Raw genomic sequence first — 27,452 nt, 5'->3', positions numbered from 1 at the left:
CATTTGGACCAATTCATTGTCCGTTTTCATAACTATATTTTATTAATTATAAAAATAATCAATAAATTATAGGTAGATTATACCTTTAATATATAACCCAAAAAATGAAAAAATTGTTGGTTACATTGAAAATAAATATTAGAATGATGGATGCTCTTCGCCATAGTTTTTTAGCATTTTCTAAAAAATCATTTTTATATTGTATAATTTTTATGCTAAATTTTTTTAACAACTAATTTTTTCAAAAGAAAAATTAGTTTAAATAGCTTATCGTAAAAATTTATTTTAAATATTTCATCATTTTATTACAATTTATTTTAAATAATAAATTTTCAAAAAATCTCTAAAATAAGAAACTGTTTTAAATAGTTTTTCATAAAGGTTATTTTTAAGAGATATCGTTTTAAAAAAATGTTATTTTTATTAAGATAAATTCTCTAACATGAATATATAAGTTAATGAATGTCAAAATTACTCTATTAATTTAAAACAAATAAATTTGAAATAACTTTTACTATTTATAATTAAATTTCATAATTTTTTAAAAGAAATACAAAAAATCAGATTTTCTGTTTTGTTTTTAGTTAAAAAAAAAGTCACATGTTTTTGGTTCCCAAAAAGTTAACTGTTAATAAAAATAAAATCTTACACAATGTCTCAAAATTTAAATGAACTAATTTTATTATCAATTACCGTAATTCAATAAATTATTTCAAAATAAAAAAATACACTTGCTTATATTAATTTATTTTAGAGATTTTTTTAAGTTTTATCATCTAATTTTTTTAACAAAATAAAAAAAAGATGTGAAACGGTATTTTAAGTGAAGTTATCTAAACCAATTTCTTATTTGAAGCTTTTAAAAACAAATTTTTTGTCAAAAAAAATTCGTGCACCATAAAATTCATTTAGAAAATCTAAAATAACCAGATAAATTAATTATTTATATTTGATTAATTAAATTATAAATATGAATAATTTTTTAAAATGCAATCGAGGTTTTTGAAGAGTTAAGTTTTCATGTATTTTAATGTAGTTTGATCATTCACTATACTATCAGCTTGTATGCCACCTATTTTTTATTTGACGCAATATATAATATAATTTAAAATATATTAAATCATTATTTTTAAATATAAAAATTTAACTGAAAGACCAAAACTTTATAATTTTAACATAGAAAAATCAATTTCATAAACCTAAACATAAAAAGGAGACAGCAGCACATGCAAAAAACATAAGTAGTACTATTTTAAACACAAGTTGTGTCCCAGCAATAACTCTAAAAGTCTTTGTCACTGTTTGAAACCAACTCATCATACTTCATTATTGGGTCCACAAAAAAGCCCTATGCGATTGAGTCACAAAACATATAGGATAGGAGTACTATTTTTTGGCAAAAGGAGTACTATTTTAAACTCTAATAAAATTTATTCACCAAAAAAAAAAATACTCTAATAAAATTTCAAAAAATCCGTAAACTAAGAAGGTATTTTAAATAGCTATTTTAAATCTCTAGATTTGGATCCTCTCCAATCTTTCTCTCATGTTTTCTCTTCTTTTTTTTTTAATTTAATGGTTGATTCTCTCTTCTTAAGTGTATTTTTATTCTTTGTAATTTATCAACCCTTAGATTAAGAAAATGAGAGAAAACATGAGGAAAAAATTGGAGAGGATCCGAGTCGAAAATCTCTAACATGAATATATGAGTTATTAAATGCTAAATTATTCTTTTAATTTCAAACAATTGAATTGTAAGTTACTTTTACTACCTTTAATTAAATTTACATAAAAATATTTTTAAAAATATATAAAAAAACAATTAAAATCTATAATGGGTGGAATTATATGAGATTTGTTTAAGAAAAAAATCCAATTTTGTCTTTAAAACTGAATTTTATCATTTTAATTGTATTTTTATAAAATTATTTTGTCAAAAGCGATTTTTTTTAAAGCTTTAAAAAACAAATGCATCCAATTAACAAACAGGCAAACACTCCTTAAATAAAACCAGTGGGGAAAAAAGTAATGCTTTTTATTTCTATTTAGCATTACTGGTTGATTCTCTCATTTTTGTACAAGTTTATGAAACTGTTGTTGTGGGACAAATAGCAGCGTAACATACATAATTTAAAAGATTAACTTTTGTTAACAAAGGAAGAGAAGAGATTTACCTGAAAGTGTGAGAACAAACAAACAAACTGAGATCTTTGTCAGAAAAACAGAAACTAAGATCTGCAAAGAAAAGAGAGAGAGAGAGATTTAGAGAAAGATTTAACAGGTAATATAACATGAAAACTACCAACGGAAGTTATTTATGATGAGTAAAATGTGTTTACTAATTAATATTTAGAGAGAAAAATTACTTGAGTTAATTGTTTGTAAACAAACAAAGAAACAAAGTGAAGCTGTAGAAAGATCTCCCAGAGAAAGAGTTAGAGGAAGCACAAATCAAAGATGAATGAGTGAGTTAAGAAGTAGGAAATGAATGATAGGAGTGAGTATGTATGTAGTATGTACTTTGACCATATCCTTAATAGTAGTCTTTCCACACACCACACATAAAGATAGCACCTTCCCATCACTTGCAAGGAAATTGAGGGTGTAACTTAATAAAATTACTCTCGTAAAAAAAAAATATATATTGTAGTAAAATTAGAGTGAGTAAATAAGTAAGTTTGATTTATGAAAATGCTTTTAAGTGATCTTCTTTTAATATAAAAGTAGTGTATATGAATTGTCAAAATATGAAATGCATATTATTGCATTATTATTATTTTGTGCAAGAAGTTATTGAATTTAAAAGTGATGACATATTATATATGTATGATAGTAATATGAAAGTTATCGTTAATTTCTTGCTTATAATGATAATAAGATTGGTTGGATATTTTAAAATTATTGTAAGTTGATAATTGTTCATGGAGGAAATTAAGTTACGTAAAATGATAATGATTTTGAATCATTGTTTATTTTTCTATCGTGATGATTATTTGAATTTACTATAGAATATATTATACATGAAACTTGATTTTGACATTTATAATTTATGATACTAGTTCTATGATAACTTATAAGAAATGTTTCTTATAATAAAACTGAAATAAAATTCAAAAGTGATAATTTTAAATTCATGTGGGGCATATGTCGGGAAAGATGCATTAAGGGTTGTGGTTTCAGCCACACCAGATTTTTTATATTTTTTTTATACACATGTATATAAATATATATTGTGTTAAATACTGTCTTCGGATACTAGTTAAGTATATTAATAAGGAAAATATATATTGTGGATGCCTTAAACGTTTCAAGTGGGAGAGGTAGAGGTAGGAAGGCTAAAGGAAAGGGCGGTGACAAGTAGAGTTGTTTCCATTGTCAAAAGAAATGTCACTTCAAGAGGGATTGTCCGGAGTTGAAGGACGATAATTCTGCTCATGTTTTTGAAGGCTCATCGGAGTATGAGGGTTATGAGCATGGAGAGGCACTAGTGGTGTCTAGTGATGATGCTCGTGACGGTGGAGAGTTAGGGGATTTCGGGGTGGTTGTTTCAGAGGAGTTGGAGAGGTCTTGCTTGTTACAATGTGGAGATCATGGTGGATATACTTTGGTAGAAACTCAGTTTGAGGTGGAGTCTTCCAATAGTGGTAGACAGTCAATATTAGCTCTTGACTATCTAATCGGAGATAGGGAGGGGGGTGGTATTGTTGAACCAAAGGGGGATGACCATGGAGACCTTGTGGGTTATGTTTCAATTGTAACTGAAGAAGTGCAAGACCTGAGGATCTTCAAGGAGACAATTGAAAGCAACAGTGATCAAACTAGGGAACTTATAGGACTGCTGGAGGTAGTTGGATGTAAGGGGAGTTTGATGTTGCAGCTTGTGGAACCGCCTAAAATTCCCGAGTGGGTTTGGAGCCAAGCAATACTTCGAGAGGACGGAAGGCATTCCGGGGGTCGAAGGATGGTGAAGCTTGTTGGGCTATCTAAAACGCCGATGATAGTGGGGAACAAGCGTTTCTTCAGGAGGACGAACTTAGCTGCTCCGGGGCCTGAAGAGGGTGCGGTGAATCTTGTGGGTGCTACCAAACATCCTATGGTACTGGGAGGCAAGATCTTCATGAGAGCGGAAAGCATTCCGAGGGATGAAGGTGAGGAACAACTTGTGGGAAGCAAGTGGAGGATGGTGCCTAGGTCAAGGTTCAAGTGGGACTTGGACTTGGCCGGTAATCTTGAATAGAGGTTCAAGATGGAGAGAGAGCAGCACGGTGGTTGATGGGATCACCATCGATTTAAAGGCAAAATGGAGAATTGTTGAATATGCCTTGAAATCTCGGTCACACAAAGTCGGAAAACAGGTCCAAGAGTGGGAGTTGTGGCCTGCGCTAGGCGCAATTGTTTTGCAATATTGGGGATTCTTTCTGGCTGCTGCGCTAGGCGCAAGTGCGCTGCCAGCAGAATACTTTTTGCTGATTTTGTGGAAAAATTAGTTTCTTTTGACTTAGATTTGATTTATTTTAAAGAAGATTTGTTTAAAATAAAAAGGCATATATTTTTCTATAAATAGGGATCACTTTATTCATAGAAAAATAAGAGTGAAAGGAACAATAAGGATTTGCCAACATCAAAGGCTAGAGTTTTAGAGAGAGAACAAAAGGATTTTCTTTTGGTATAATTCTAGGGCAAAGAGTTATTGTTTGTTCTTCACCTTGGGTAGACTAGGTCAAATTGAGTCTCCTAGCCACAGGAAGATATTCTGGTTTTTGGGTAGAACTAGAATTAATCCTCGTAACCCAATTTGGGGTTTCTTCTTGTAAGGTGACTATTTGATTATAGTTGAACGAAGGGGCTGCTCTCTCCCCCAGACTAGGTTATTTTGACCGAACTAGATAAACAAAGATTTGTGTCTCTTCTCTTTTATTTGTTTACTTGCTTTTGAATTATTTGTTATCATCATCTCTATCTACTTCATATATTGATTGTTTGATTCAATTGTTTCACACATCAAATTTCATATTAGTGTAATTTTATTAACGAATTCACAACAAATTCTTTATTCTTTACTACATGTAAAAAGAAAGAGAAGTGTTTGGTATATGTGAATATAATTAATTATTACAATAGTATTCAAATTCTGGACTTATGTGGTCTTTGGAATCAATTAGTAGACATTGGAAATAGTGAGAACTTCGGTGGTTTTGTGGGACTCAAGACATGTACTAGTTTTAATTTTTACAGAAAAAGTACAAGTATGTAGCCATGTGGTTATGGTAGGTTAAAACCTGTCATAGATAAGTAATGTGAAAAAGGAATATACATTATATGATAATGTAAAATAATTATATTGTCAACTAATGCCTACCATATTTTCCTTCACATCACTTTACTTCACTTCATTTTTTTGATATGACATGATAAAATGATAGTAGTTGTTTATTTGACGATCGTGTAAAAACATTTTACACCATTGATGCCTATTTATTAAACTCTAAGACAATATACAGTATACATATAACTTGTACTCCCTCCGGACACAAATATAAGAAGAAAAAAAAAACACTTCAAATTTTGGACACAAGTATAAGCAAAAGTCAGCTACTTTTAAACTAATTAATAGTACTATTCCTAATATACCCTTATTTAATTATTTCACTTTTCAAAAGTTTATGTGATTTCCAAGGCATAAATCATTTTTCAAAGGGTATTATAGTAAATTTAACTCATGTTTTGCATTAAATCAAGAAAATTAACTACACTTAACTAAATTTCTCAAACACCGCGTAAACGGTTTTTTTTCTTATATTTGTGTCCGGAGGGAGTATTAATTTGGTCAGGCCTGAGTATCAATGGATTGAAAAATCCACACCCGCACCCGCCCACTGATATCCATGTAAGACTACTAAACGCAGATTGTTAACCCGTGGCCCATTTAAAACCGACCCGTTTCCTTCATTTTCTGTCGGACTACTCGGGTTTTGAGCGGGTCCGGTTTATTTGCTCAGCCCTAACATATGGTATTTCGGATTGGGTCTAGTAAAATAACCACCCGTTATAACTTTGGACCGGGTTAGATAAATTCACTAATTTTCGGGTTGGATTGGATTGGCAGTGGGTTACCTAAATTATTTTTCTATTTTTTTATACTAAATATCTAAATGACAGATCATCATATTTTTCTTAAAAATAATTCACCATTGTATTTTCTAGAAAATAATGTAACATTTTTTCACTATAGAAAATAATCACTTATTTTTTGCGTAAACCCACTAATTTATCGGTTTGATAGTATGATATCCAAATGACTTTTTTTGCTTTTTTTCAATTTTGTAACATGTAGCAATCAATTTGGATATGTGGATTGACACGTGGCACTTGGACACACTGACACGTGTACTATTCAAACGGTGTTAGTGACGAAACTAACGAAAACGACTAACTTGAAACCTAAAATAAGCGTAAGAGACCATTATATGTTTTAGTTTTGATTGGGTCTTTGTTTGGAATCATCATATTTGTTTATGAAAATTATTTAATTTTTTTATTTTATTTTTAAAATAGTGTCATGGATTATCATATTTGTTTATAAAAATTATTCAATCCTTTTTTTTTTTGACACAAATCCTTTTATTTTCTTAAAAAATAGTATAACTTGTTAAAAATATTTAACGATCAAATGACAAAATCTTTAGTATTTTCATAAAAAAATATTTCAAAAAACATAGCACTAGTGGGTCAATGGATTTTTTGGGTTGGGTCCGGTTGTACCTATAACCCGATTTTTTAATGGATTTTTTCATTTTTAAAATCCATATTCACGCACTTGCCCGACCCAACCTAATTTTTTTATTGGATTGGGTGGGTTGACCGGATCGACCGGATTTGCCTAATCCATATACACCTCTAATTTTTCTCATCTCCAAACAAAACACATAAAATTGGGATGTTCGACCCAACCCAATTTTTTGGTTGGATTGGATGACATATACTCTCAATTTATGAAAGGATAGAGTAGACCTCACCTTAATTTAATAACCCTAATTAATTACAAATTTATCTTATATGATCATTATTTTTTTCACCCCACACAATCTTTCCTTTGCCCCGTCACAAAGAAAAAAATAGGATTTCTCATTAAACAATCATCTCTACCTCCAATAAATATATATGCTCACCCAATTGAGTCATGTACGGTAATTTTCCTTTTGTTTGTACACATAGCACAATAAATTTTAGAGTAGTGGTCGAGTTGGATAACCATAGCCATCCATCACCATAAAAATTTGGGATAGTGTATGATGCTATTATACTCAAACATCATGAAAAGGTAGGTGCTCAGGCAATGTAAATCAGCTTCAGGTGCAGCCAAACGATTAACATACAAAAAGAAAGATTTATAAGAACTAATATTTTTTTATAAAAAGATGAAATTGGTTGTATCAAACCCTATTTTCTTCTTTGTGACTGTGTAGGAAAATAATGATTTGGGAAAGGGAAATAATGATTGTGTGAGGTGAAGGAAAATAATTATCATATAATTAAGATAAATTTGTAACTAATTAGGGGCATCTGATTAAATAAAATGGAGGGCAAAGAGATTTGAACCGTGTCTCTAGTTCTCTGCTAATTATAAAATTAAAGTCTCATAAGTCCTAACTCAACTGGAAAAAAAATGCCAAAATTATTAGGTTGGACATCGTGATCCGAATTCGAACTCGGTATCTCACAGTTATGTAAGTTTAATTTAAGTGGATTTACCACTTCATCTAAAGATAAAAAAATTATAAAGTCAAACTTTTGTCACTAACGGCTCTTAATTAGACTATAAATAAAAGGAATAAATACATTCAAAATAAAATAATTAAAAATAATAAAGAAAATAGTAATAATTTTACCTATAATCAAATGATTATGTGTTCACCATTATCATAAATTTGAAGTAGAAGATAAAAATTTTGTGGTGATACAAATAGTATTTTTTTTTTTAGTTTGAGACACATAATATTAATATAATAATATAATTGAAAAATAATAATTATGACATAATATAATTCTTGTTGTGGGACAAATAGCATAACATACAAGTGAGGAGTAGAGATTACCTGAAAGTGTAAGAACAAACAAGTTGAGATCTTTGTTAGAAAAGCACAAACTAAGATCTGCAAAGGAAAGAGAGATTGAGAGAGTATAAAATACTAGTATTACTATTAGAGAAAGATTTATAGATAATATAAAATGTCAAATATGAGTAAAATGTGTTTACTACTCCATTAATATTTAGAAAGAAAGAAATTACTTGAATAAAAATGTGTGGAACAAACAGAGAAACAAAGTGAAGCTGTAGAGAGATCTCCCAACGAAAGACTTAGAGTTACCTATTTTAATTTTAATTTTAATTTTATAGAGGTAGAAAATGAAGTACCTTTTCGATACAACTCACAGACCAAAATATTAAGAAGTAGAAAATGAATGATTTGTTTCAACTTGACCATATATTAATATACACTGATCACGAATACCAAAAAAAAAAAATATACACTGATCACACCTTCCCATCACTTGCAAGGAAAATGGGGGGTGTGGTTTAACTCGCAGTAAAATTAGAGTGAGTGATTTTTATTTTTTTGGTAAGGATTTGAGTGACTGATTAATTCAATTGTTTTCGGTTAGAAGTTAAAATTAAAATAAAAGATAAAAAATTATAAGTTATAAGCTCAAACGTCTTGAAATAGCATCAAATACGGATCCAGAAGCTTATCACATCAGGGGCCGTAAAATAGTGAAATAATAAAAGTGAATGTAGATTTTTCTGTTACATTGTCCATGTAATTTTTTTATGTTATCGTGTTATATTTACGAAGTTCTTGTTTAATGGTTATTGATGACTAATTACCTCCGAGAAATATGTGGGGCACAAAAAATGAATTCTTCCCCTCAATCGAATTTTATTCATACGCAAGAGCCAAATATCAAACTTTTGACCACTTACTTAAGAGACCCAAAACTCACCACTTGAAACAACTAATTTTTTGTTAATTAAAATGTTATAGTTTTAATAACTCAACACTTATAATTGTTCGACAATATAAATATTTTTACACCGTAAATACATATCAATTAAATTCTTATTTATATAATGTAAATGATAAATAATATATATGATATAATATGATATATTATGTATATGTATGTATGTAAATGAGGAGAAGGGGGGCATTGGCCACTATTTGCCCTCCTCCAAGTCCGTCCCTGAATAGCATCTAAAAAAAAATTATAAGTTTGAAAAGAAAACTTTTTGTAAAACATATTTTATTTTATCAAATAAATTTATAAGCTTGCTTGATAAAAAAACTTAGCTTATAACTTTTTTAAAAAATGTTATTTAAAGTAGTATTTAAACTTATAACTTTTTACACTTTCTTACGTCGTACTTTTATAGAAAACAACATTGTATATTGAGGGGTTTGGTTTCTAAAACTGTTTAGTGCTGTATAATAAAGAATAGTTTTGTATCAAACAACGAGCACCGAAGTTTGAAAAATGAAGCTTCGAAGAAAGCTGAAAGAAATGGACCACAAAGAGTTTTGAGAGCATTATATGTTATCATTAATTATGTTTGTAGGGAAAAGATGATGTGATGCAATTTATATTACAAAAAAAGTGTCACAGTATGCAGAAAAGATTATTAAGACTGTCGCAGCAATATTACAAGAAGTTTGTGTTAAGGAATCCTATAATTATCATGTTAATTAGTACAAATCACAAACATCTGACACAGTGATTCAGATAGATAATTTTTTTCACAAACTCAGAAAAAGTAATTCACTCTACACATTCCTTGATTCAATTATCATTAACAAACTTGTTCTCAAAAAATGATGCAGAATGGTTATGTGTTACATCTGGAAGCTAAAAAAATGCAGATATATGACTTGATCCTTGAGAGTATGTTTCGAAGATTTCTTCTCCGGATGTTAATGCAGATTTCTTCTTCGTAAGTCCTAAAACAGATCATTGTCTTTAGAAGAAATTCATAAATACTTCTATAATGTGACCTAAGAACAATATACGACAAACATGAATGTCCATAATCACACTATGTCCAGAATGTGGTTATAGCAGCATGTTGTACAGACATTTTTATTTCAACAAACATTAATGGACATCCATCTATGAACAATTCAGAAAAAAAAAAAAAAATTTTAGAAAACCATTCATTTTGGCAGAGATGGAAATATTATTCAGAAAAAAGAATAACAAGGATACACAAAAGAATTCTATTTCAAAAAATAAATGAAGGTGCAAAAGGATGATTAAAAAACAAAAAATTAAAATTCCCTTTAAAATAATGTTACAATGAAGGTAGCTAGCTACCCAACAAAAATGGTGGAATTAACATATTTTTGCTTTGTGTTGGAGGTAGGAATCTTTGAGATACAGTTGTGAGTGTTCAACATCAAATAGAGAGTCAAAATAAATAAATAAATAAAGAGAAAATGAACACATGGGTTGGTTGTACTTGCCTGGGGCCACATCTCAATCGTGCTGCTCAATTCCATCAATCCCCACAACCGGGATGTGACTAATTGTATGCCAACGCTCTCCTCCCTCCTTTTTGTACTTCTCCCTAATTAGTGGACATTCACGAATGAGCAATTGAAAACTGGGTAGACCCTCCTCTGGCAAGCTCTCAAGACTAGGGCAGTTGATAATAATTAGAGATTTGAGAGAATTGAGGTGGAGAAAACCCTTGTTGTTCATTATTCTTAGCTTTGAACAATTCATCAATAGAAGCCACGTAAGAGTTGGTGGCAGCAGATTCTCCTCTGGGAATGACTCCACGTTTTCAAACTCATCACTGACTCCCAATTGTTTCAAAGAATTGAGTTGGAACAAACCCCACTCCTCTCTCGAACCAATCAGTTTTGGGCAATTCTCTATTTCAAGTCTGGTCAAGTTGGAAGGCAAACCTCCACTTGGAAATGATTCCAGCTGTGGGCAATCGTACAACTTGAGATATTCAAGATTGGTGAACAGATGTAGTGAAAAAGGCAAGGAGGAGGAAGAGTGACATTCTTTTATTGTAAGATTACGAAGAGAATTATAGCAACACAGATCTAAAGAGGGACGTTTTACAATTCCTTCTAAATCAAACTTCAACACTTCAAGAACGGTACACTTTACTAAATTTTGCTCATCGGAGAACTCGACGTACCGATTTCCCAAAAGGACAAACTTTTTCAAGCTGGTCGGCAATTCATTTACCAAAATCCGATCACATCTCTGTAGATATAACTCTATCATACTATCACCCTTAGGAATTGATATCTTCAACATGGGACAGTCACTAATATAAAGCTCTTTAAGCAATGGAGATCCTTCAAGACATAAACATTCCTCCAACTTGTTGCATTCATAAATGTACAATGTCTGTAAAGAAGGAAGGTGTTGAGGCGGAATTTTTTTCAATTCGGGACAACGTGAAATGGAAAGCTCCTTGAGACTAGAAAGTTGACCAAGTGATGGCAAATGAAAACATAATCCACACCCATTCAGTGTAAGAGATACTAAGTTGGGTAAATCACAATCCCTTAGCCAATTTGGAAAGCGGTTGCCATTGTAGTTTTTGTTGGGGATTAACCCAAAACAAAGAGCACTGAAGGGTGAAAGATGAATGAAGAATGAATTTAGAATAAGCAGAAATTGAATAAAGGAAAAGTAAAAATCTTATTCTTCCACAAAGGGCCTTAATTGTTTATATACAATAGGTGGTTACTTCAAATGCAAGTAACTGCATAACTACCTAGGACAAACAAAACGTAACTGAATTACAACTGTACAAAACTAACTAACTAACTCTATAAAGCTAAGTAAAACAGAAACGCGTATCAGAACCAAAACAGAGCTTCAGAGCTTCAGAACTTATATCAGCTTCAGAGGTTGTGAGGTTCAGAGGATATGTTGCTTCAGAGGCTGAAGCGCTGGTTCAGAGGTTATAATGCTTCAGAGCTTGAATTACCAATCAAACCAATACTCCTCCTTAAGACAAGCTATCGAAGCATACAATCCCTATTTCCCTCCTGAGCTTGAGGAACTGATCTCTCTTCACAGCCTTAGTCATTATATCAGCTTGTTGATTGTCAGTGGAACAATACTCCAAGCTTAACTTTCCTTTGTTGACTTGGTCCCTAAGGAAGTGAAATCTTGTCTCAATGTGTTTACTTTTACCATGACTAACAGGATTTTTAGCCAAGTTAATTGCTGATTTGTTGTCAATCTTCAGCATTACTGTGATGTTGTCAATGATCTTCATTTCATTGAGAAGTGATTGTAGCCAATTAGCTTGACAAGCAGCCAAGGATCCTGCAACGTATTCTGCTTCACAGCTAGAGAGAGCAATCACTGACTGCTTCTTAGAACACCATGAGACTGGTGCATTTTGGAATTTAAACAGATAACCACTTGTACTCCTCCTGTCTACTTTGTCTCCACACCAATCAGCATCAGAGAATCCATTTAATTCAAGTTTCACACTATCTTTTGAATATGGAAATAACACACCATAGTGTATTGTGCCATTGATGTATCTGAGTATCCTCTTGGCAGCCAGTAGATGAGGCTTCAGTGGTTTGCTCATAAACCTGCTTACATAGCCAACTGCATAGCTAATATCAGGTCTAGTTTGACACAAGTACCTTAGTGAACCAATCAATTGTCTGAATATAGTAGAGTCCACAGTATCACTATTTTCATCTATTTCCAGCTTAAGTCTTGTGTCTGCAGGTGTGACTGATGAATTGCAATCAAGCATTTCAAACTTTCTCAAAATCTCAGTGGCATATTTTGCTTGATGCAGTATCACCCCCTTTGCAGTATATAACAGCTCCATTCCTAAGAAATAGGTGAGCTTTCCCAAATCGGTCATTTCAAATTCACTCTTCATCTGTGATTTGAAATCTTCAATCTCTGCTAGTGAGCTACCAGTCACTAACAAGTCATCAACATACAAACATATGATTAACATATGCTTGTTATCACTGTGTTTAACATACACACCATATTCCACACTACATTTCACAAATCCTTGTACAACAAAGAATTGGTCAATTCTCTTGTTCCAAGCTCTTGGAGCTTGTTTCAAACCATACAAGGCTTTGTTCAGTTTCAGCACTTTATCTTCTTTACCTTTCAATTCAAAACCAGGTGGTTGCTTGACATATACATCTTCTTCCAATGGTCCATTTAAGAATGCTGACTTTACATCTAAATGGAATAAAGGCCATCTTCTGCTACAAGCTAGTGCAATAACCAGCCTTATAGTTTCATGCCTTGCCACAGGAGAGAATACTTCATCATAGTCTAGGCCTTGCTTTTGCAGAAAACCTTTGGCCACAAGTCTTGCCTTGTACTTGACTACTTGGCCCTCTGGATTTTGCTTCACTTTGTACACCCACTTCACATCAATTGCTCTTTTCTCTGAAGGTAGCTTGCACAGGTCCCATGTCTTATTCTTTTCAATTGACTTCAGCTCATCAATCATTGCTTCTAACCACACTTTACTCTTTAGTGCACTCTTGACATCTAAAGGTTCAGTGTCTGCAAGCATAGCATAATGCACAATGTCACCCTCATTGTCTACAGCATTATCTGGAACCATTTCACAATCTGCTAACCTTCTTGGAATCTGAGTAACTCTGTGAGGTCTTGATGTCAGATGAACTCTATCATCATCATCACTTGAGGTGTGCATATCTTCTTCATGATTAGTACCTTGATTTGGATTAACAAAAGTAACTGGTTCATCTATGTTGCTTAATCCATCATCTAAGTCCACTTCACAGGTTTTCTTAGATACAGATTTCTGTTTCCAATCCCAGCTTTCATTCTCAAGTACTTTCACATCTCTGCTGATCTCTATCTTGTCTGATGTGGGATTATACAGTCTATATGCACCAGTTCTATGATATCCAACAAATATCACAGGTTCACTTTTGTCATCTAGCTTATTTCTCTTTGCATCTGGCACATGCTTGTAACTCAAGGAACCAAATACCTTTAAGTGTTTCACAGATGGAATTGAACCACTCCATATAGCTTCTGGCACTTTGTCTAAGCATTTGGTAGGACATCTGTTTAGGATATATACTGCAGTAGAAACTGCCTCACCCCAAAATCTATGTGGCAAACCCTTCTGCTTTACCATGCTTCTAGCCATATCCAGGATAGTTCTATTCCTTCTCTCAGCAAGACCATTGTGTTGAGGAGTGTATGGTGCTGTAATTTCATGAATTATGCCTTGCTCTTTGCAATAATTCTCAAACTCCTTTGATGTATATTCTCCTCCACCATCAGTTCTCAACACTTTTATTGACTTGTCACTTTGTTTTTCAACCAGTGTTTTAAATTTCTTGAATACTTCAAATGCATCACTTTTAGCCTTTATATGATATAGCCATATCATCCTTGAATACTCATCAACAAATGTGATAAAATATTTGTTCCCACCAGTTGATAACACATCAATTGGTCCACAAATATCAGAATGCACAACATTTAGCACTTCACTAGATCTCATAGGCAAGTTACTTTTAAAAGATGATCTAGGATGTTTTCCTAACAAACATACAGTGCATGTATCAACTGGAGGTATAACACTAGGCAGTCCTAACACCATGTTCTTTGAATTAAGCATAGACAAGCTTTTGAAATTCAAATGACCATACCTCTTGTGCCATAAGTCACTGTCTTTACTTTCAGCAGTTGCAACTAAGCATTCAACTTCAATTGCTTTGATTTGACTCTTGAAGGTTCTATTCTTGCTTTGTGCTGTTTTCAGAATTAATCTGTTCTTTGAATCAAAGAGTTTCAGTGCTTCATCTTCTAGCACTACCCTGAACCCTTTCTCAAGTAACTGACCTACACTCATCAAGTTACATTTCATACTAGGCACATATAGAACTTTCTCAATCACTGCTTTCCTTCCATTATTTCTCTGTATCACTACATTTCCAATGCCTTCAGCTGCAATGGAATTGCTATCTGCTAGCCTGATCTTTGTGTTGAAACACTTGTCAAAATCAGTTAAGATGCTTCTATTCCCTGTCATATGATTTGAGCACCCTGTATCAAAGTACCAAACCATGAAATCTGCTGCTTCATCAGTAATTGTCACCATGAAATTCACATCATCTTCTGATGTTGAATCATCCTGTGCCACATTTGCTTCTTCTCCACTATTTTGACTTTGGTTCTTCTTAGGAGCCTTACATTCTTTAGCATAGTGACCATATTTGTCACAATTGTAACACTGAATGGTGCTCTTATCCTTCTTTTGATAATTCTTCTTTTTCCCTCCTCCTTCTTTTGAGGATTCAGGCTTGTCTTCAACACTTTCTTTCCCTTTCTTGAACTCTTTCTTTTTCTGCCATTTCTTTTTGTCATCTTGGTACTTTTTGAACTTTACAAACAAAGCTTGCTCATCTTCTTTGCCATGGTTTCTTCCACCATGCTTCATCTCATGAGCCTCAAGTGTACTCTGCAAGTCTTCAATCTTGATTTCATTTAAGTCTTTTGTTTCTTCAATTGTCACCACAATGTGCTCAAATTTTGAAGTTAAAGTTCTAAGTACCTTTTCCACTGTTTCCTGTTCAGCAAGATTACTTCCACAATTCTTCATCTGATTGGTGAGAGTCACCACTCTTGTGAAGTAATCTGCAATTGTCTCATCATTCTTCATCTCCAACAGCTCATATTGTCTCTTCAAGGCTTGCAATTTCACTTTCTTGACCTTTGCATCACCACCATAGCTCTTCTGCAAAGTGTCCCAAGCCTCTTTGGACGTTGTGAAATCTGCAATCTTCTCAAATACCTTGGCATCAACACATTGATGAATGAGAAATAGAGCTTTGCTATCTTTCTTCAGTGCTTCTCTGAACGTTGCTCTCTGTTCTGCTGTTGCATTTGCTGGTAATGGATCAAGAACTGTCTTCACTTGTTCATCCACTTCTTGAACAATGAATATCACATTCATCTGTTTGACCCATGTATCCCAGTTCTTTCCATCAAGAATTGGCAAATTCGCATGGAAATTACTCTTCCCAGCCATGATTGAATCACTGCAACCTTTGATGCTCTTTCTTTGTGAAAGATCCGAATCAAGATCCCTAGGATCGTGAAAGCTCTGATACCACTTTGTTGGGGATTAACCCAAAACAAAGAGCACTGAAGGGTGAAAGATGAATGAAGAATGAATTTAGAATAAGCAGAAATTGAATAAAGGAAAAGTAAAAATCTTATTCTTCCACAAAGGGCCTTAATTGTTTATATACAATAGGTGGTTACTTCAAATGCAAGTAACTGCATAACTACCTAGGACAAACAAAACGTAACTGAATTACAACTGTACAAAACTAACTAACTAACTCTAAAAAGCTAAGTAAAACAGAAACGCGTATCAGAACCAAAACAGAGCTTCAGAGCTTCAGAACTTATATCAGCTTCAGAGGTTGTGAGGTTCAGAGGATATGTTGCTTCAGAGGCTGAAGCGCTGGTTCAGAGGTTATAATGCTTCAGAGCTTGAATTACCAATCAAACCAATAGTTTTCAATGGTGAGTTTCTTCAATTTGCTATTTGGTTCAAGAGCCTCCAACACATCCAATTCTCTTCCATTATTATTGACTTCGAAACTGTCACTAAATTGCATATTTAATTCTTCGAGATGCTTCTTATCTTTCATAATTGCTTTTGCAGCCTCTGCGGGATTAATGACATGTTTCAACCCTGAAAGACAATTGAATGCTATCCTTTACAGTACCATGTACGGTGACATGACAGCCATTTGGACATTGCAACATACTCTGTCTAAAATGGAGTACCCATGCAACATACTCTTTGACATTTTTAAGTATCTTAAATATTAGGTTTTTGTGAAATTTTTATGAAAATGTGTGAAGTAACATGTTAAAAATTGAAATGGAATGCTTAAAGAGTGATATGAGAGAACTTGTTAGCAAGACCCTTCTATATTATAAGCCGGTTTGTATTAACTTATTTTTTAGTTTATGTAAATAAATAATTTTTTATGTATTATATTATAAGTTTATCAAGGTAATTTATAATAAAATATCTTATAAAAATACAATTTTGTTAATGGAATTTATAAATTAACATAAAATCTGATTTATTTGCATAAACTCTAAAATAAGTTAATTCAAACGAGCCATATATTTTCGAAATAGTCGAAATAAATGTCCTACAAATTAGTTTTGGCTTAATTAGTAAAATGGTTTCTTAAAGACATTTTTTATTTCAGATTGATCCCTTAAAGAAAAAAAGGTCTGAATAGGTCCTTAAAGATATCTCCATTAATCGGTTTGGTCCCTAAAAAAAGGTCTGAATAGGATCAAACTGATTAACGGATACGTACAGCTTTTCCTTTTTTGCCTCTCCCTTATACTTAGAGAAACAAATTGAACAGACCCTGAGCCAAGGAGCCACGTGATGGAAACATCCATATTGACAAGATAGTGTAGTTACTAATACTATACATGAAAACACACAAACAAAGCATATAAGATCAAGTATCCCTAAAAGATGGTAATAACAATCAAGGTCTTAAAAAAATGTCTATGGCAACAATTTTGGATGCTACATCAAAATTTTTCATGTTTTGCAGCTGCGGTTGTGGCTACACCAGCCACAATTGAATGCTATCCTTTACAGTACCATGTACGGTGACATGACAGCCATTTGGACATTGCAATAGCGATTTAAAACCTCAGTGTGATTTTGTTGAAAATGATTAATATATTTTTAATTTTTAGAGACTTTAACAGTGTGAACAGGATTTGAAGAATTTATCTGAGAACTCCAAAATCCTCCTCCAATACATTTTTTAAGTTCCCCTAAAAAGTGGTGATGTGAAATGTTTGAATCGATGGAATGTGAAAATGTGGTTAATTATAGCATCATGTTGTGAAGACCTTTTTGTTTCAACAAACATATCAGATAAATATATATATATATATATATATATATATATATATATATATATATATATATATAGCATCATGTATACTAATTTTGAGTATTTTCTGGCTGCAGAACTAAAAATTAGATAAATCTATAAGTTCTATGCTATGCAAAACTGATGATCGTTTATATTTGACATATGACATGCTTTGAAATATACTTCTAAGAATTGTCTCTTTCTGAAAGTTCATATAAGCATGCTTTGAAACTAATTAATCGATGAACAATGACAAATATGAATGTCCATGTAAGAAAAAAAGGTTCTCAACAAGTAAAAATTGAAAATGAAGAATGTGATGACTGATGAGATGGTTATAAATAATATGTGCAAATGAAGCACCGAAGTTAGATGCTCAAGAAGTTGTATGCTGCCTGCGCAAAACTTATGATGCCGATGATGGTCTATTAGGCATATAACATGAATACAGCAGAGAAAAATGAGAAAATCCTTGTAGGCAGCCTCTGTTCACATGCAATTAATGATTTTTATTTATTTATTTATTGTTAATCTTCTACCACTTGCATTCTGTAAATTGATGTGTTTATTATAATATGGTTAACAAACAACTAACCAATATGTGAGGGATTAAGCAAAGGAAGTAATTATCTGAAGCATAGCAGAAGGAACTGCCAGAAATACGAACCTCTTGGGATCTATCTTGGTCCAGGCCACAAGCGAACACCAGAAAATCGAAGATGATGCAAAGGAAGCAAAAGAAGCAATAAATGCAAACAATGAACACACGATGTTTGGTAACGAAATTCAGCAACTGCAGTTCCTTTGTATTAACAATGAAAAATAAGTTTTACAATGCACAATTTGTATTTAAATACTACAGTCCAAACTACAACATCACCCCTAAACCAAACCACCAGTCACCACCACACAACAAACTGTAGGGCTTAGTCCAAAGACGGGCCTCTCTTAATCCGCTCGATTGACCCTGCCCACTTAACAATGATTATGAGCCATACTCAACAATAGTTGACAAAGATTGTTTTTTTGACTCAATTCTTGGTCTTTGATTACCCTTTTTTGAACTTGGAATATTTTCTATATCATCATCATCTATTGAGATTTTCCTCCTATTCTTCTACCTCTTTTCTTTTCAGCACCCTGCATCCAGATTTTTAACAATCATTCAATAGGAACAAATCTTAAACCACACTGCCTAGTTCATCAAACTAAAGTTATGATCTCATTGTTTTGATCTGACATATAAGCAGAATTGTTATTATAGAACCGTTAAGCATCGTAAATAAGATTCTAACGTGTAAATAGTAAAGGACAAAAGGAATACAAAACTACCACACAATAGATAAATCTTCACTGAGTTTTTAAAAAGACAACTAAACAAATCTACAATTGTCTCTGAAATAAGGAAATTTTAGCAAGATGAGATAATGAGAAATCACATACTCCAAAGAATGTGCAATGGACTTACTTGATCAGTTTGAGAACTTAGACAAGAGTTCAATTTCTTCTTTAATATTCATCATTCTTCGATAACTTGATGCAAAAAATGACATAGTTCCATAAGCATCGTCACATTATCCTTATGCCTCATCCAAACCTACAACATATGGCAGCAACATTTTGGTTCATAGTTTCCAAAATGAAACAATATATAACATGTCATTATATCCAAATATAATTTTAGCATTAAGATAGAAGAAATACACAATAGATTAATCTTCATTAAGATTTTAAAAAGACAATTAAACAAATCTACAATTGTCTCAGAAAACACAAACACAACGGAGTATGTCAAAATCTTCGACAGTGGTTTTTTCTCGAGTGGGATGCCAATGAATCCACTGAAATTCCTTTTGACAACAAAGTGGCATGACATTCAATTTTTGTTTTATGTAATATTATGTTAACAATTATAAAGGAAAAAAATATAAATGAAAATGAGAGTAAAAGGCCAAATCGTCACCTGGTAATTGGTTGATCCAAGCTGTCTTCCTGCTTTATTTCTAGAAAAGAAAAGGGGACACAAAACAAAGTGAGACCGAGAAGAATAACAGAGAAGAATTGTACTTTTTATTGGAATTGAAAAACACAATTTTTAGAAAACCATTCATTTTGGCAGAGATGGAAATATTATTCAGAAAATAGAATAACAAGGATACACAAAAGAATTCTATTTCAAAAAAATAAATGACGGTGTAAGGATGATTAAAAAAAAAAATCTTAAAATAATGTTACAATGAAGATTATACAATAATCTTGATTACCCAACAAACTGAAAATGATAGTGAAAAATTGGTCGATTGAAGCTATAGCTAGCTACCCAACAAAAATGGTAGGAACGACAAGATCGTTGAGATACAGTTGTGAGTGTTCAACATCAAATAGAGAGTCAAAATAAATAAATAAATAAATAAAGAGAAAATGAACACATGGGTTGGTTGTACTTGCCTGGGGCCACATCTCATTCGTGCTGCTCAATGATGTAGTCAATCTCCACATGAGGGATGTGACGAATTGTATGCCAACGCTCTCCTCCCTCCTTTTTGTACTTCTCCCTAATTATTGGACATTCTTTAATCCACAATTGAGAACTGGGTAGACCCTCCTCTGGCAAGCTCTCAAGACTAGGGCAGTTGTCAATCCATAGATATTCGAGAGAATTGAGGTGGAGAAAACCCTTGTTGTTCATTATTCTTAGCTTTGAACATTTATACAAAGAAAGAGATACAAGAGTTGGTGGCAGCAGATTCTCCTCTGGGAATGACTCCACGTTTTCAAACTCAGCATCACTAACACTGAAAACTTTCAAAGAATTGAGTTGGAACAAACCCCACTCCTCTCTCGAACCAATCAGTTTTGGGCAATTCTCTATTTCAAGTCTGGTCAAGTTGGAAGGCAAACCTCCACTTGGAAATGATTCCAGCTGTGGGCAATCGTACAACTTGAGATATTCAAGATTGGTGAACAGATGTAGTGAAAAAGGCAAGGAGGAGGAAGAGTGACATTCTTTTATTGTAAGATTACGAAGAGAATTATAGCAACGCAGATCTAAAGAGGGACGTTTTACAATTCCTTCTAAATCAAACTTCAACACTTCAAGAACGGTACACTTTACTAAATTTTGCTCATCGGAGAACTCGACGTACCGATTTCCCAAAAGGACAAACTTTTTCAAGCTGGTCGGCAATTCATTTACCAAAATCCGATCACATCTCTCTAGAACTAACTCTATCATACTATCACCCTTAGGAATTGATGCTTCCAGCATTTCACAATCACAAATGTACAATTTTTGTAAAGAAGGAAGGTGTTGAGGCAAGGGGACCCTTTTCAATTTGGAACAATTTTTTATAGAAACATTTTCAAGTAAAGGAGATCCTTCAAGACATAAACATTCCTCCAACTTGTTGCAATCACTTATCACCAATTTTTGTAAAGAAGGAAGGTGTTGAGGCAGTGGGGCCCTTTTCAATTTGGAACATTCTCTTATATAAAGCTCTTTAAGCAATGGAGATCCTTCAAGACATAAACATTCCTCCAACTTGTTGCAATCACTTATATCCAATTTTTGTAAAGAAGGAAGGTGTTGAGGCGGAATCCTTTTCAATTCTGGACATTCTCTTATATAAAGCTCTTTAAGCAAAGGAAACCCTTCAAGACATGACAATTCCTCCAACTTGTTGCAATCACTTATCACCAATTTTTGTAAAGAAGGAAGGTGTTGAGGCAGTGGGGCCCTTTTCAATTTGGAACATTCTCTTATATAAAGCTCTTTAAGCAATGGAGATCCTTCAAGACATAAACATTCCTCAAACTTGTTGCAATCACTTATCTCCAATTTTTGTAAAGAAGGAAGGTGTTGAGGCGGAATCCTTTTCAATTCTGGACATTCTCTTATATAAAGCTCTTTAAGCAAAGGAAACCCTTCAAGACATGACAATTCCTCCAACTTGTTGCAATCACTTATCACCAATTTTTGTAAAGAAGGAAGGTGTTGAGGCAAGGGGGCCCTTTTCAATTTGGAACATCTTTTTATAGAAACATTTTCAAGTAAAGGAGATCCTTCAAGACATAAACATTCCTCCAACTTGTTGCAATAACTTATCTCAAATTTTTGTAAAGAAGGAAGGTGTTGAGGCGGAATCCTTTTCAATTCTGGACATCCTCTTATATAAAGCTCTTTAAGCAATGGAGATCCTTCAAGACATAAACATTCCTCCAACTTGTTGCAATCACTTATCTCCAATTTTTGTAAAGAAGGAAGGTGTTGAGGCGGAATCCTTTTCAATTCTGGACATTCTCTTATATAAACCTCTTTAAGCATTATATAAGATACCAAGTTGGGTAAATCAGAACCCCTTAGCCAATTTGGAAAAGAATTACCACTGTAGTTTACAATGGTCAACCTCTTCAAGTTGCTATTTGGATGAAGAGCCTCCAACACAGATACATTTCTTTCAACAATCAACTCATTCATTTCTTCTCTTCCATTCTTACAGAAATCCATATATAATTCTTCTAAATACTTCTTATCTTTCAAATTGGCCATCACAGCATCCGCAGGATCAATGACATTACCCAGTCCTTTAATATGAATGCTTCCATGAAGATGGTTTAGTTTCTCCAACTCCTTAATATTAGACCCATGCTGCTCTTCCACAATAAAGTAAGGCAAGGACTGTAGTTTGTTCAACTTTCCTATATTCTTTGGCATCTTTTTTAAAACAGGGACATGCCTATAACGAAAAGGGAGTTCAAGATGACGTAAATTGATGAGTTTGGAAAATTTTGAAGGAAGCTCTGTCAATTCATCACACCTTTCCAACAAGAGTGTTTGCAAATTATACAACATACAAATGGTATCAGGTAAGCTTTTAATCTCTGTGTGAGAAAGGTCTAGATAACGCAAAAGTTTTAAATTGCCTATCTCATCAACTAGCTCTGACAGACCACAATATCTAAATGATAACATCCGCAACCATGTTAGTCTTGAAAACAGATCACGTTGCACATCGTTGCTTATCAACGTAGTTGTGTTGCTCTTTACTATCAAACTACGTAGTCCCTTGCATTTACAAATTGACTCTAGTAATTTATCACCACAATTTAATTGACTAGACAACAGAATGTGGCGTGTTCTTTCAGGGATACCTTCCACCCTAGAACCCCCTATTTGCATGCAAAATTCTCCTGACACTGATTTTGCTAAATCATTGACAAGATCATGCATGACAAATCCAAAAAATGATTTCTGGAAAAATGAAATTGACTCCAGATCGGTGAAAATTTCATTACCCAACTCTTCTTCACTTTTGTCTGCTCCGGAACACTTCAACAAACCATCTGCCATCCAAAACTTGATTAATTCATGTTTGTCAATATAACCTTTGGGAAATAAAGAACAATAAGCAAAACAACGCTTCCGATTAGATGGGAGATTATGGTAACTCAATCTCAGCGTTGGGTTAATGTCGTTATCCTTATCTGATAATCGCCACAAATCAGTCTCTAATATCTTCCTCCATTCATGGTCAGATTTTCTTTGCAAGAGTTGGCCCAGTGTTTTAACTGCTAAAGGCAACCCTCCACACTTGTCGACTATTTTCATGCCAATTTGTTCAAGATGTGGATATTCGTCCAAATTCTTGCCACCAAACGCATGTGTCACAAATAAACTCCAACAATCGCTTTTGTTCAATTGTTGTAAATTAAATAACTTGGTGGATTTCAGGACATATGTTATCTCCTTGTCACGTGTTGTCACAATAATCTTACTTCCAGAAGATCCATGGTCAAAAGGAAGTAGTAACTGCATCCAACTCTTCTCATTTCCATTCCAAATATCATCCAAAACAAGCAGATACTTTTTGCCGGTTAGTGTTTGTTGCAGCCGCAGTTGGAGTAGATTTAAATTTGATTCACCCTCTGCCGGAGATTTAAATGTCTTGAGAATTTCTTTGGTGAGTCCAACAACATCAAAAGATTCTGAAACATAGACCCAAGCTTTAAGTTCAAAATGCTCCATTATCTTGTTGTCATTGTACACAAGCTTAGCAAAAGTGGTCTTGCCCATCCCACCCAAACCAACTATGCTGATTATAGGTGTCTTGTTGCTGCTATCATTTTCTGAAGAAAGTAAAATTTTGATCATTTCTTCTTTATCAACGTCTCTACCATATATGTCAGATGCATCCACCAAACATGTAGTTTCTTCTATTCCTGGAGGTTTCGAATTGAATCCAACTGCATTACTGGCATATGTTTGATTTTTCAATTGCAGTGTATCCATCTGCTCTACAAGAGAATGTAGGCTCTTTATCAATTCTTTGATCCTGGATTCAAATGGATTAGTCAAAGTTGGAATGAAGTTGACAATATTATGGCTAGTAGAAGGCTGAGATTCGGCCTTCAACTTCTTCAGTGGCGCATCAGTAGCAATCTCATCCAGTAGTTGATCAGCCTCATACATAGCATGTTTAACATTACCAAGCCACTTCTTGACGTCTGGGATTTGGTATTGCTTTATCTCTGCATCATCTAACACTTGGGTGATAGAATCGAGTGTAGACTCAAGTTCTTCCACCAACTTGTCAAGTTTGCCTCTACGAAAATAGTCTGCCAAATTACTTGAAGCCAACCTTTCAAAAATATATTGACCGAAAGAAGAAAGAAATGCCTCAGCAACCAACTTTGCCATGATATTGAATCTGAAGCACAGTCTCAAAGCCTCTCTGCAAGATGAAAAATGTATTTTTCTGTCAAGTAACATTAAATTCATGAAACAAGAAGAATTATAAACTTTAATAGTAACATCAACATAACATCATTTTTCCTATATATCTAAAATTGTAAATCATGGGACTCTTATCTTTCTTCATAACTCTATTCTTTTTCTTTTACCCCTGAACACATGTTTAAGGGGATCAAAACTCTTATCATTTGGACCAATTCATTGTCCGTTTTCATAACTATATTTTATTAATTATAAAAATAATCAATAAATTATAGGTAGATTATACCTTTAATATATAACCCAAAAAATGAAAAAATTGTTGGTTACATTGAAAATAAATATTAGAATGATGGATGCTCTTCGCCATAGTTTTTTAGCATTTTATAAAAAATCATTTTTATATTGTATAATTTTTATGCTAAATTTTTTTAACAAATAATTTTTTCAAAAGAAAAATTAGTTTAAATAGCTTATCGTAAAAATTTATTTTAAATATTTCATCATTTTATTACAATTTATTTTAAATAATAAATTTTCAAAAAATCTCTAAAATAAGAAACTGTTTTAAATAGTTTTTCATAAAGGTTATTTTTAAGAGATATCGTTTTAAAAAAATGTTATTTTTATTAAGATAAATTCTCTAACATGAATATATAAGTTAATGAATGTCAAAATTACTCTATTAATTTAAAACAAATAAATTTGAAATAACTTTTACTATTTATAATTAAATTTCATAATTTTTTAAAAGAAATACAAAAAATCAGATTTTCTGTTTTGTTTTTAGTTAAAAAAAAAGTCACATGTTTTTGGTTCCCAAAAAGTTAACTGTTAATAAAAATAAAATCTTACACAATGTCTCAAAATTTAAATGAACTAATTTTATTATCAATTACCGTAATTCAATAAATTATTTCAAAATAAAAAAATACACTTGCTTATATTAATTTATTTTAGAGATTTTTTTAAGTTTTATCATCTAATTTTTTTAACAAAATAAAAAAAAGATGTGAAACGGTATTTTAAGTGAAGTTATCTAAACCAATTTCTTATTTGAAGCTTTTAAAAACAAATTTTTTGTCAAAAAAAATTCGTGCACCATAAAATTCATTTAGAAAATCTAAAATAACCAGATAAATTAATTATTTATATTTGATTAATTAAATTATAAATATGAATAATTTTTTAAAATGCAATCGAGGTTTTTGAAGAGTTAAATTTTCATGTATTTTAATGTAGTTTGATGATTCACTACTATCAGATTGTATGCCACCTATTTTTTATTTGACGCAATATATAATATAATTTAAAATATATTAAATTATTATTTTTAAATATAAAAATTTAACTGAAAGACCAAAACTTTATAATTTTAACATAGAAAAATCAATTTCATAAACCTAAACATAAAAAGGAGACAGCAGCACATGCAAAAAACATAAGTAGTACTATTTTTTGGTAAAAGGAGTACAATTTTAAACACAAGTTGTGTCCTAGCAATAACTCTAAAAGTCTTTGTCACTGTTTGAAACCACTCATCATACTTCATTATTGGGTCCACAAGAGCCCTATGCGATTTTGAGTTACAAAACATAAGGATCCTCTCCGATCTTTCTCTCATGTTTTTTTTTTTTTTTTAATTTAATGGTTGATTCTCTCTTCTTAAGTGTATTTTTATTCTTTGTAATTTATCAACCCTTAGGGTAAGAAAATGAGAGAAAACATGAGGAAAAAATTGGAGGATCCAAGTCGAAAATCTCTAACATGAATATTTGAGTTATTAAATGTCTAAATTATTCTTTTAATTTCAAACAATTGAATTGTAAGTTACTTTTACTACCTTTAATTAAATTTACATAAAAATATTTTTAAAAATATATAAAAAAACAATTAAAATCTATAATGGGTGGAATTATATGAGATTTGTTTAAGAAAAAATCCAATTTTGTCTTTAAAACAGATTTTTATCATTTAAATTGTATTTTTATAAAATTATTTTGTCAAAAGCGATTTTTTTTAAAGCTTTAAAAAACAAATGCATCCAATTAACAAACAGGCAAGCACTCCTTAAATAAAACCAGTGGGAAAAAAGTGATTTTTTTCTTTACATAAAATTCTAAATATATTGTGACAAATAGATAATTTAAAAGATTAACTTTTGTTAACAAAGGAAGAGAAGAGATTTACCTGAAAGTGTGAGAACGAACAAACAAACAAAGTGAGATCTTTGTCAGAAAAACACAAACTAAGATCTGCAAAGAAAAGAGAGAGAGATTTAGAGAAAGATTTAACAGGTAATAATATAACATGAAAACTACCAACGGAAGTTATTTATGATGAGTAAAATGTGTTTACTAATTAATATTTAGAGAGAAAAATTACTTGAATTAATTGTTTGTAAACAAACAAAGTAACAAAGTGAAGCTGTAGAAAGAGATCTCCCAAAGAAAGACTTAGAGGAAGCACAAATCAAAGATGAATGAGTGAGTTAAGAACTAAGAAGTAGGAAATGAATGATAGGAGTGAGTATGTATGTAGTATGTACTTTGACCATATCCTTAATCGTAGTCTTTCCACACACCACACATAAAGATAGCACCTTCCCATCACTTGCAAGGAAATTGAGGGTGTAACTTAATAAAATTACTCGAGTAAAATTGTAGTTAAATTAGAGTGAGTAAATGAGTAAGTTTGATTTATGAAAGATGTTTTTAAGC

The 27,452-nt window shown here is 32.3% G+C and overlaps 3 protein-coding genes across 9 annotated transcripts in view; all 3 read right to left on the bottom strand.

The window, feature by feature from the left end:
* LOC123913226 (putative disease resistance RPP13-like protein 1) overlaps nt 1-8,368 on the bottom strand; it is a 52,458-nt gene extending 44,090 nt beyond the window's left edge. For 2 of the 3 annotated variants that reach the window (XM_045963871.1, XM_045963876.1), the window contains exons 1-2: nt 8,291-8,368; nt 8,097-8,153 (exon numbers count right to left, since the gene is read on the bottom strand). The gene's annotated coding sequence lies outside the window, so the exon portion shown is untranslated. Of the gene's footprint in view, nt 1-2,174; nt 2,236-8,096; nt 8,154-8,290 lie in introns of all 3 variants that reach the window. The other variant, XM_045963868.1, reaches the window with a different exon arrangement.
* The window catches only part of LOC123915368 (putative disease resistance protein At3g14460), a gene marked incomplete at its 5' end in the record, with an annotated part of 17,707 nt that extends 6,052 nt beyond the window's left edge, over nt 1-11,655 (bottom strand). Inside the window, one exon of the mRNA XM_045966495.1 lies at nt 10,518-11,655. Within this exon, the coding sequence (XP_045822451.1) occupies nt 10,531-11,655 (1,125 nt within the window). The remainder of the gene's footprint in view (nt 1-10,517) is intronic.
* On the bottom strand, nt 9,656-27,452 carry LOC123913225 (putative disease resistance protein At3g14460). Of its 5 annotated transcripts, XM_045963866.1 has the most exons (7): nt 27,118-27,353; nt 26,923-26,987; nt 22,219-24,733; nt 20,451-21,399; nt 19,966-20,005; nt 19,471-19,599; nt 18,775-19,142 (listed from the first exon to the last, which is right to left on the bottom strand). In XM_045963866.1, the coding sequence occupies exons 3-4, from the start codon at nt 24,697-24,699 to the stop codon at nt 20,464-20,466; spliced, it is 3,417 nt and encodes a 1,138-aa protein (XP_045819822.1). In that variant the 5' UTR covers nt 24,700-24,733; nt 26,923-26,987; nt 27,118-27,353; the 3' UTR covers nt 18,775-19,142; nt 19,471-19,599; nt 19,966-20,005; nt 20,451-20,463. The 5 variants fall into 5 exon arrangements, with proteins under 5 accessions (XP_045819821.1, XP_045819822.1, XP_045819818.1 ...); XM_045963862.1 differs by having other exon boundaries at nt 20,451-24,733; nt 27,118-27,452; XM_045963864.1 differs by having other exon boundaries at nt 19,966-21,288; nt 21,973-24,733.

The sequence above is a fragment of the Trifolium pratense genome, linkage group LG3, assembly GCF_020283565.1.
Source record: "Trifolium pratense cultivar HEN17-A07 linkage group LG3, ARS_RC_1.1, whole genome shotgun sequence".
In the NCBI taxonomy this organism is placed as follows: Eukaryota; Viridiplantae; Streptophyta; class Magnoliopsida; order Fabales; family Fabaceae; genus Trifolium; species Trifolium pratense.
Note: the sequence above shows the minus strand (reverse complement) of the source record. Positions and strands in the feature narration are given on the sequence as shown.

Bases quoted from the DNA above. Each gene is read 5' to 3' on its own strand.
- LOC123913225 (XM_045963862.1), bottom strand. From the start codon at position 24,699: ATGGCAAAGTTGGTTGCTGAGGCATTTCTTTCTTCTTTCGGTCAATAT.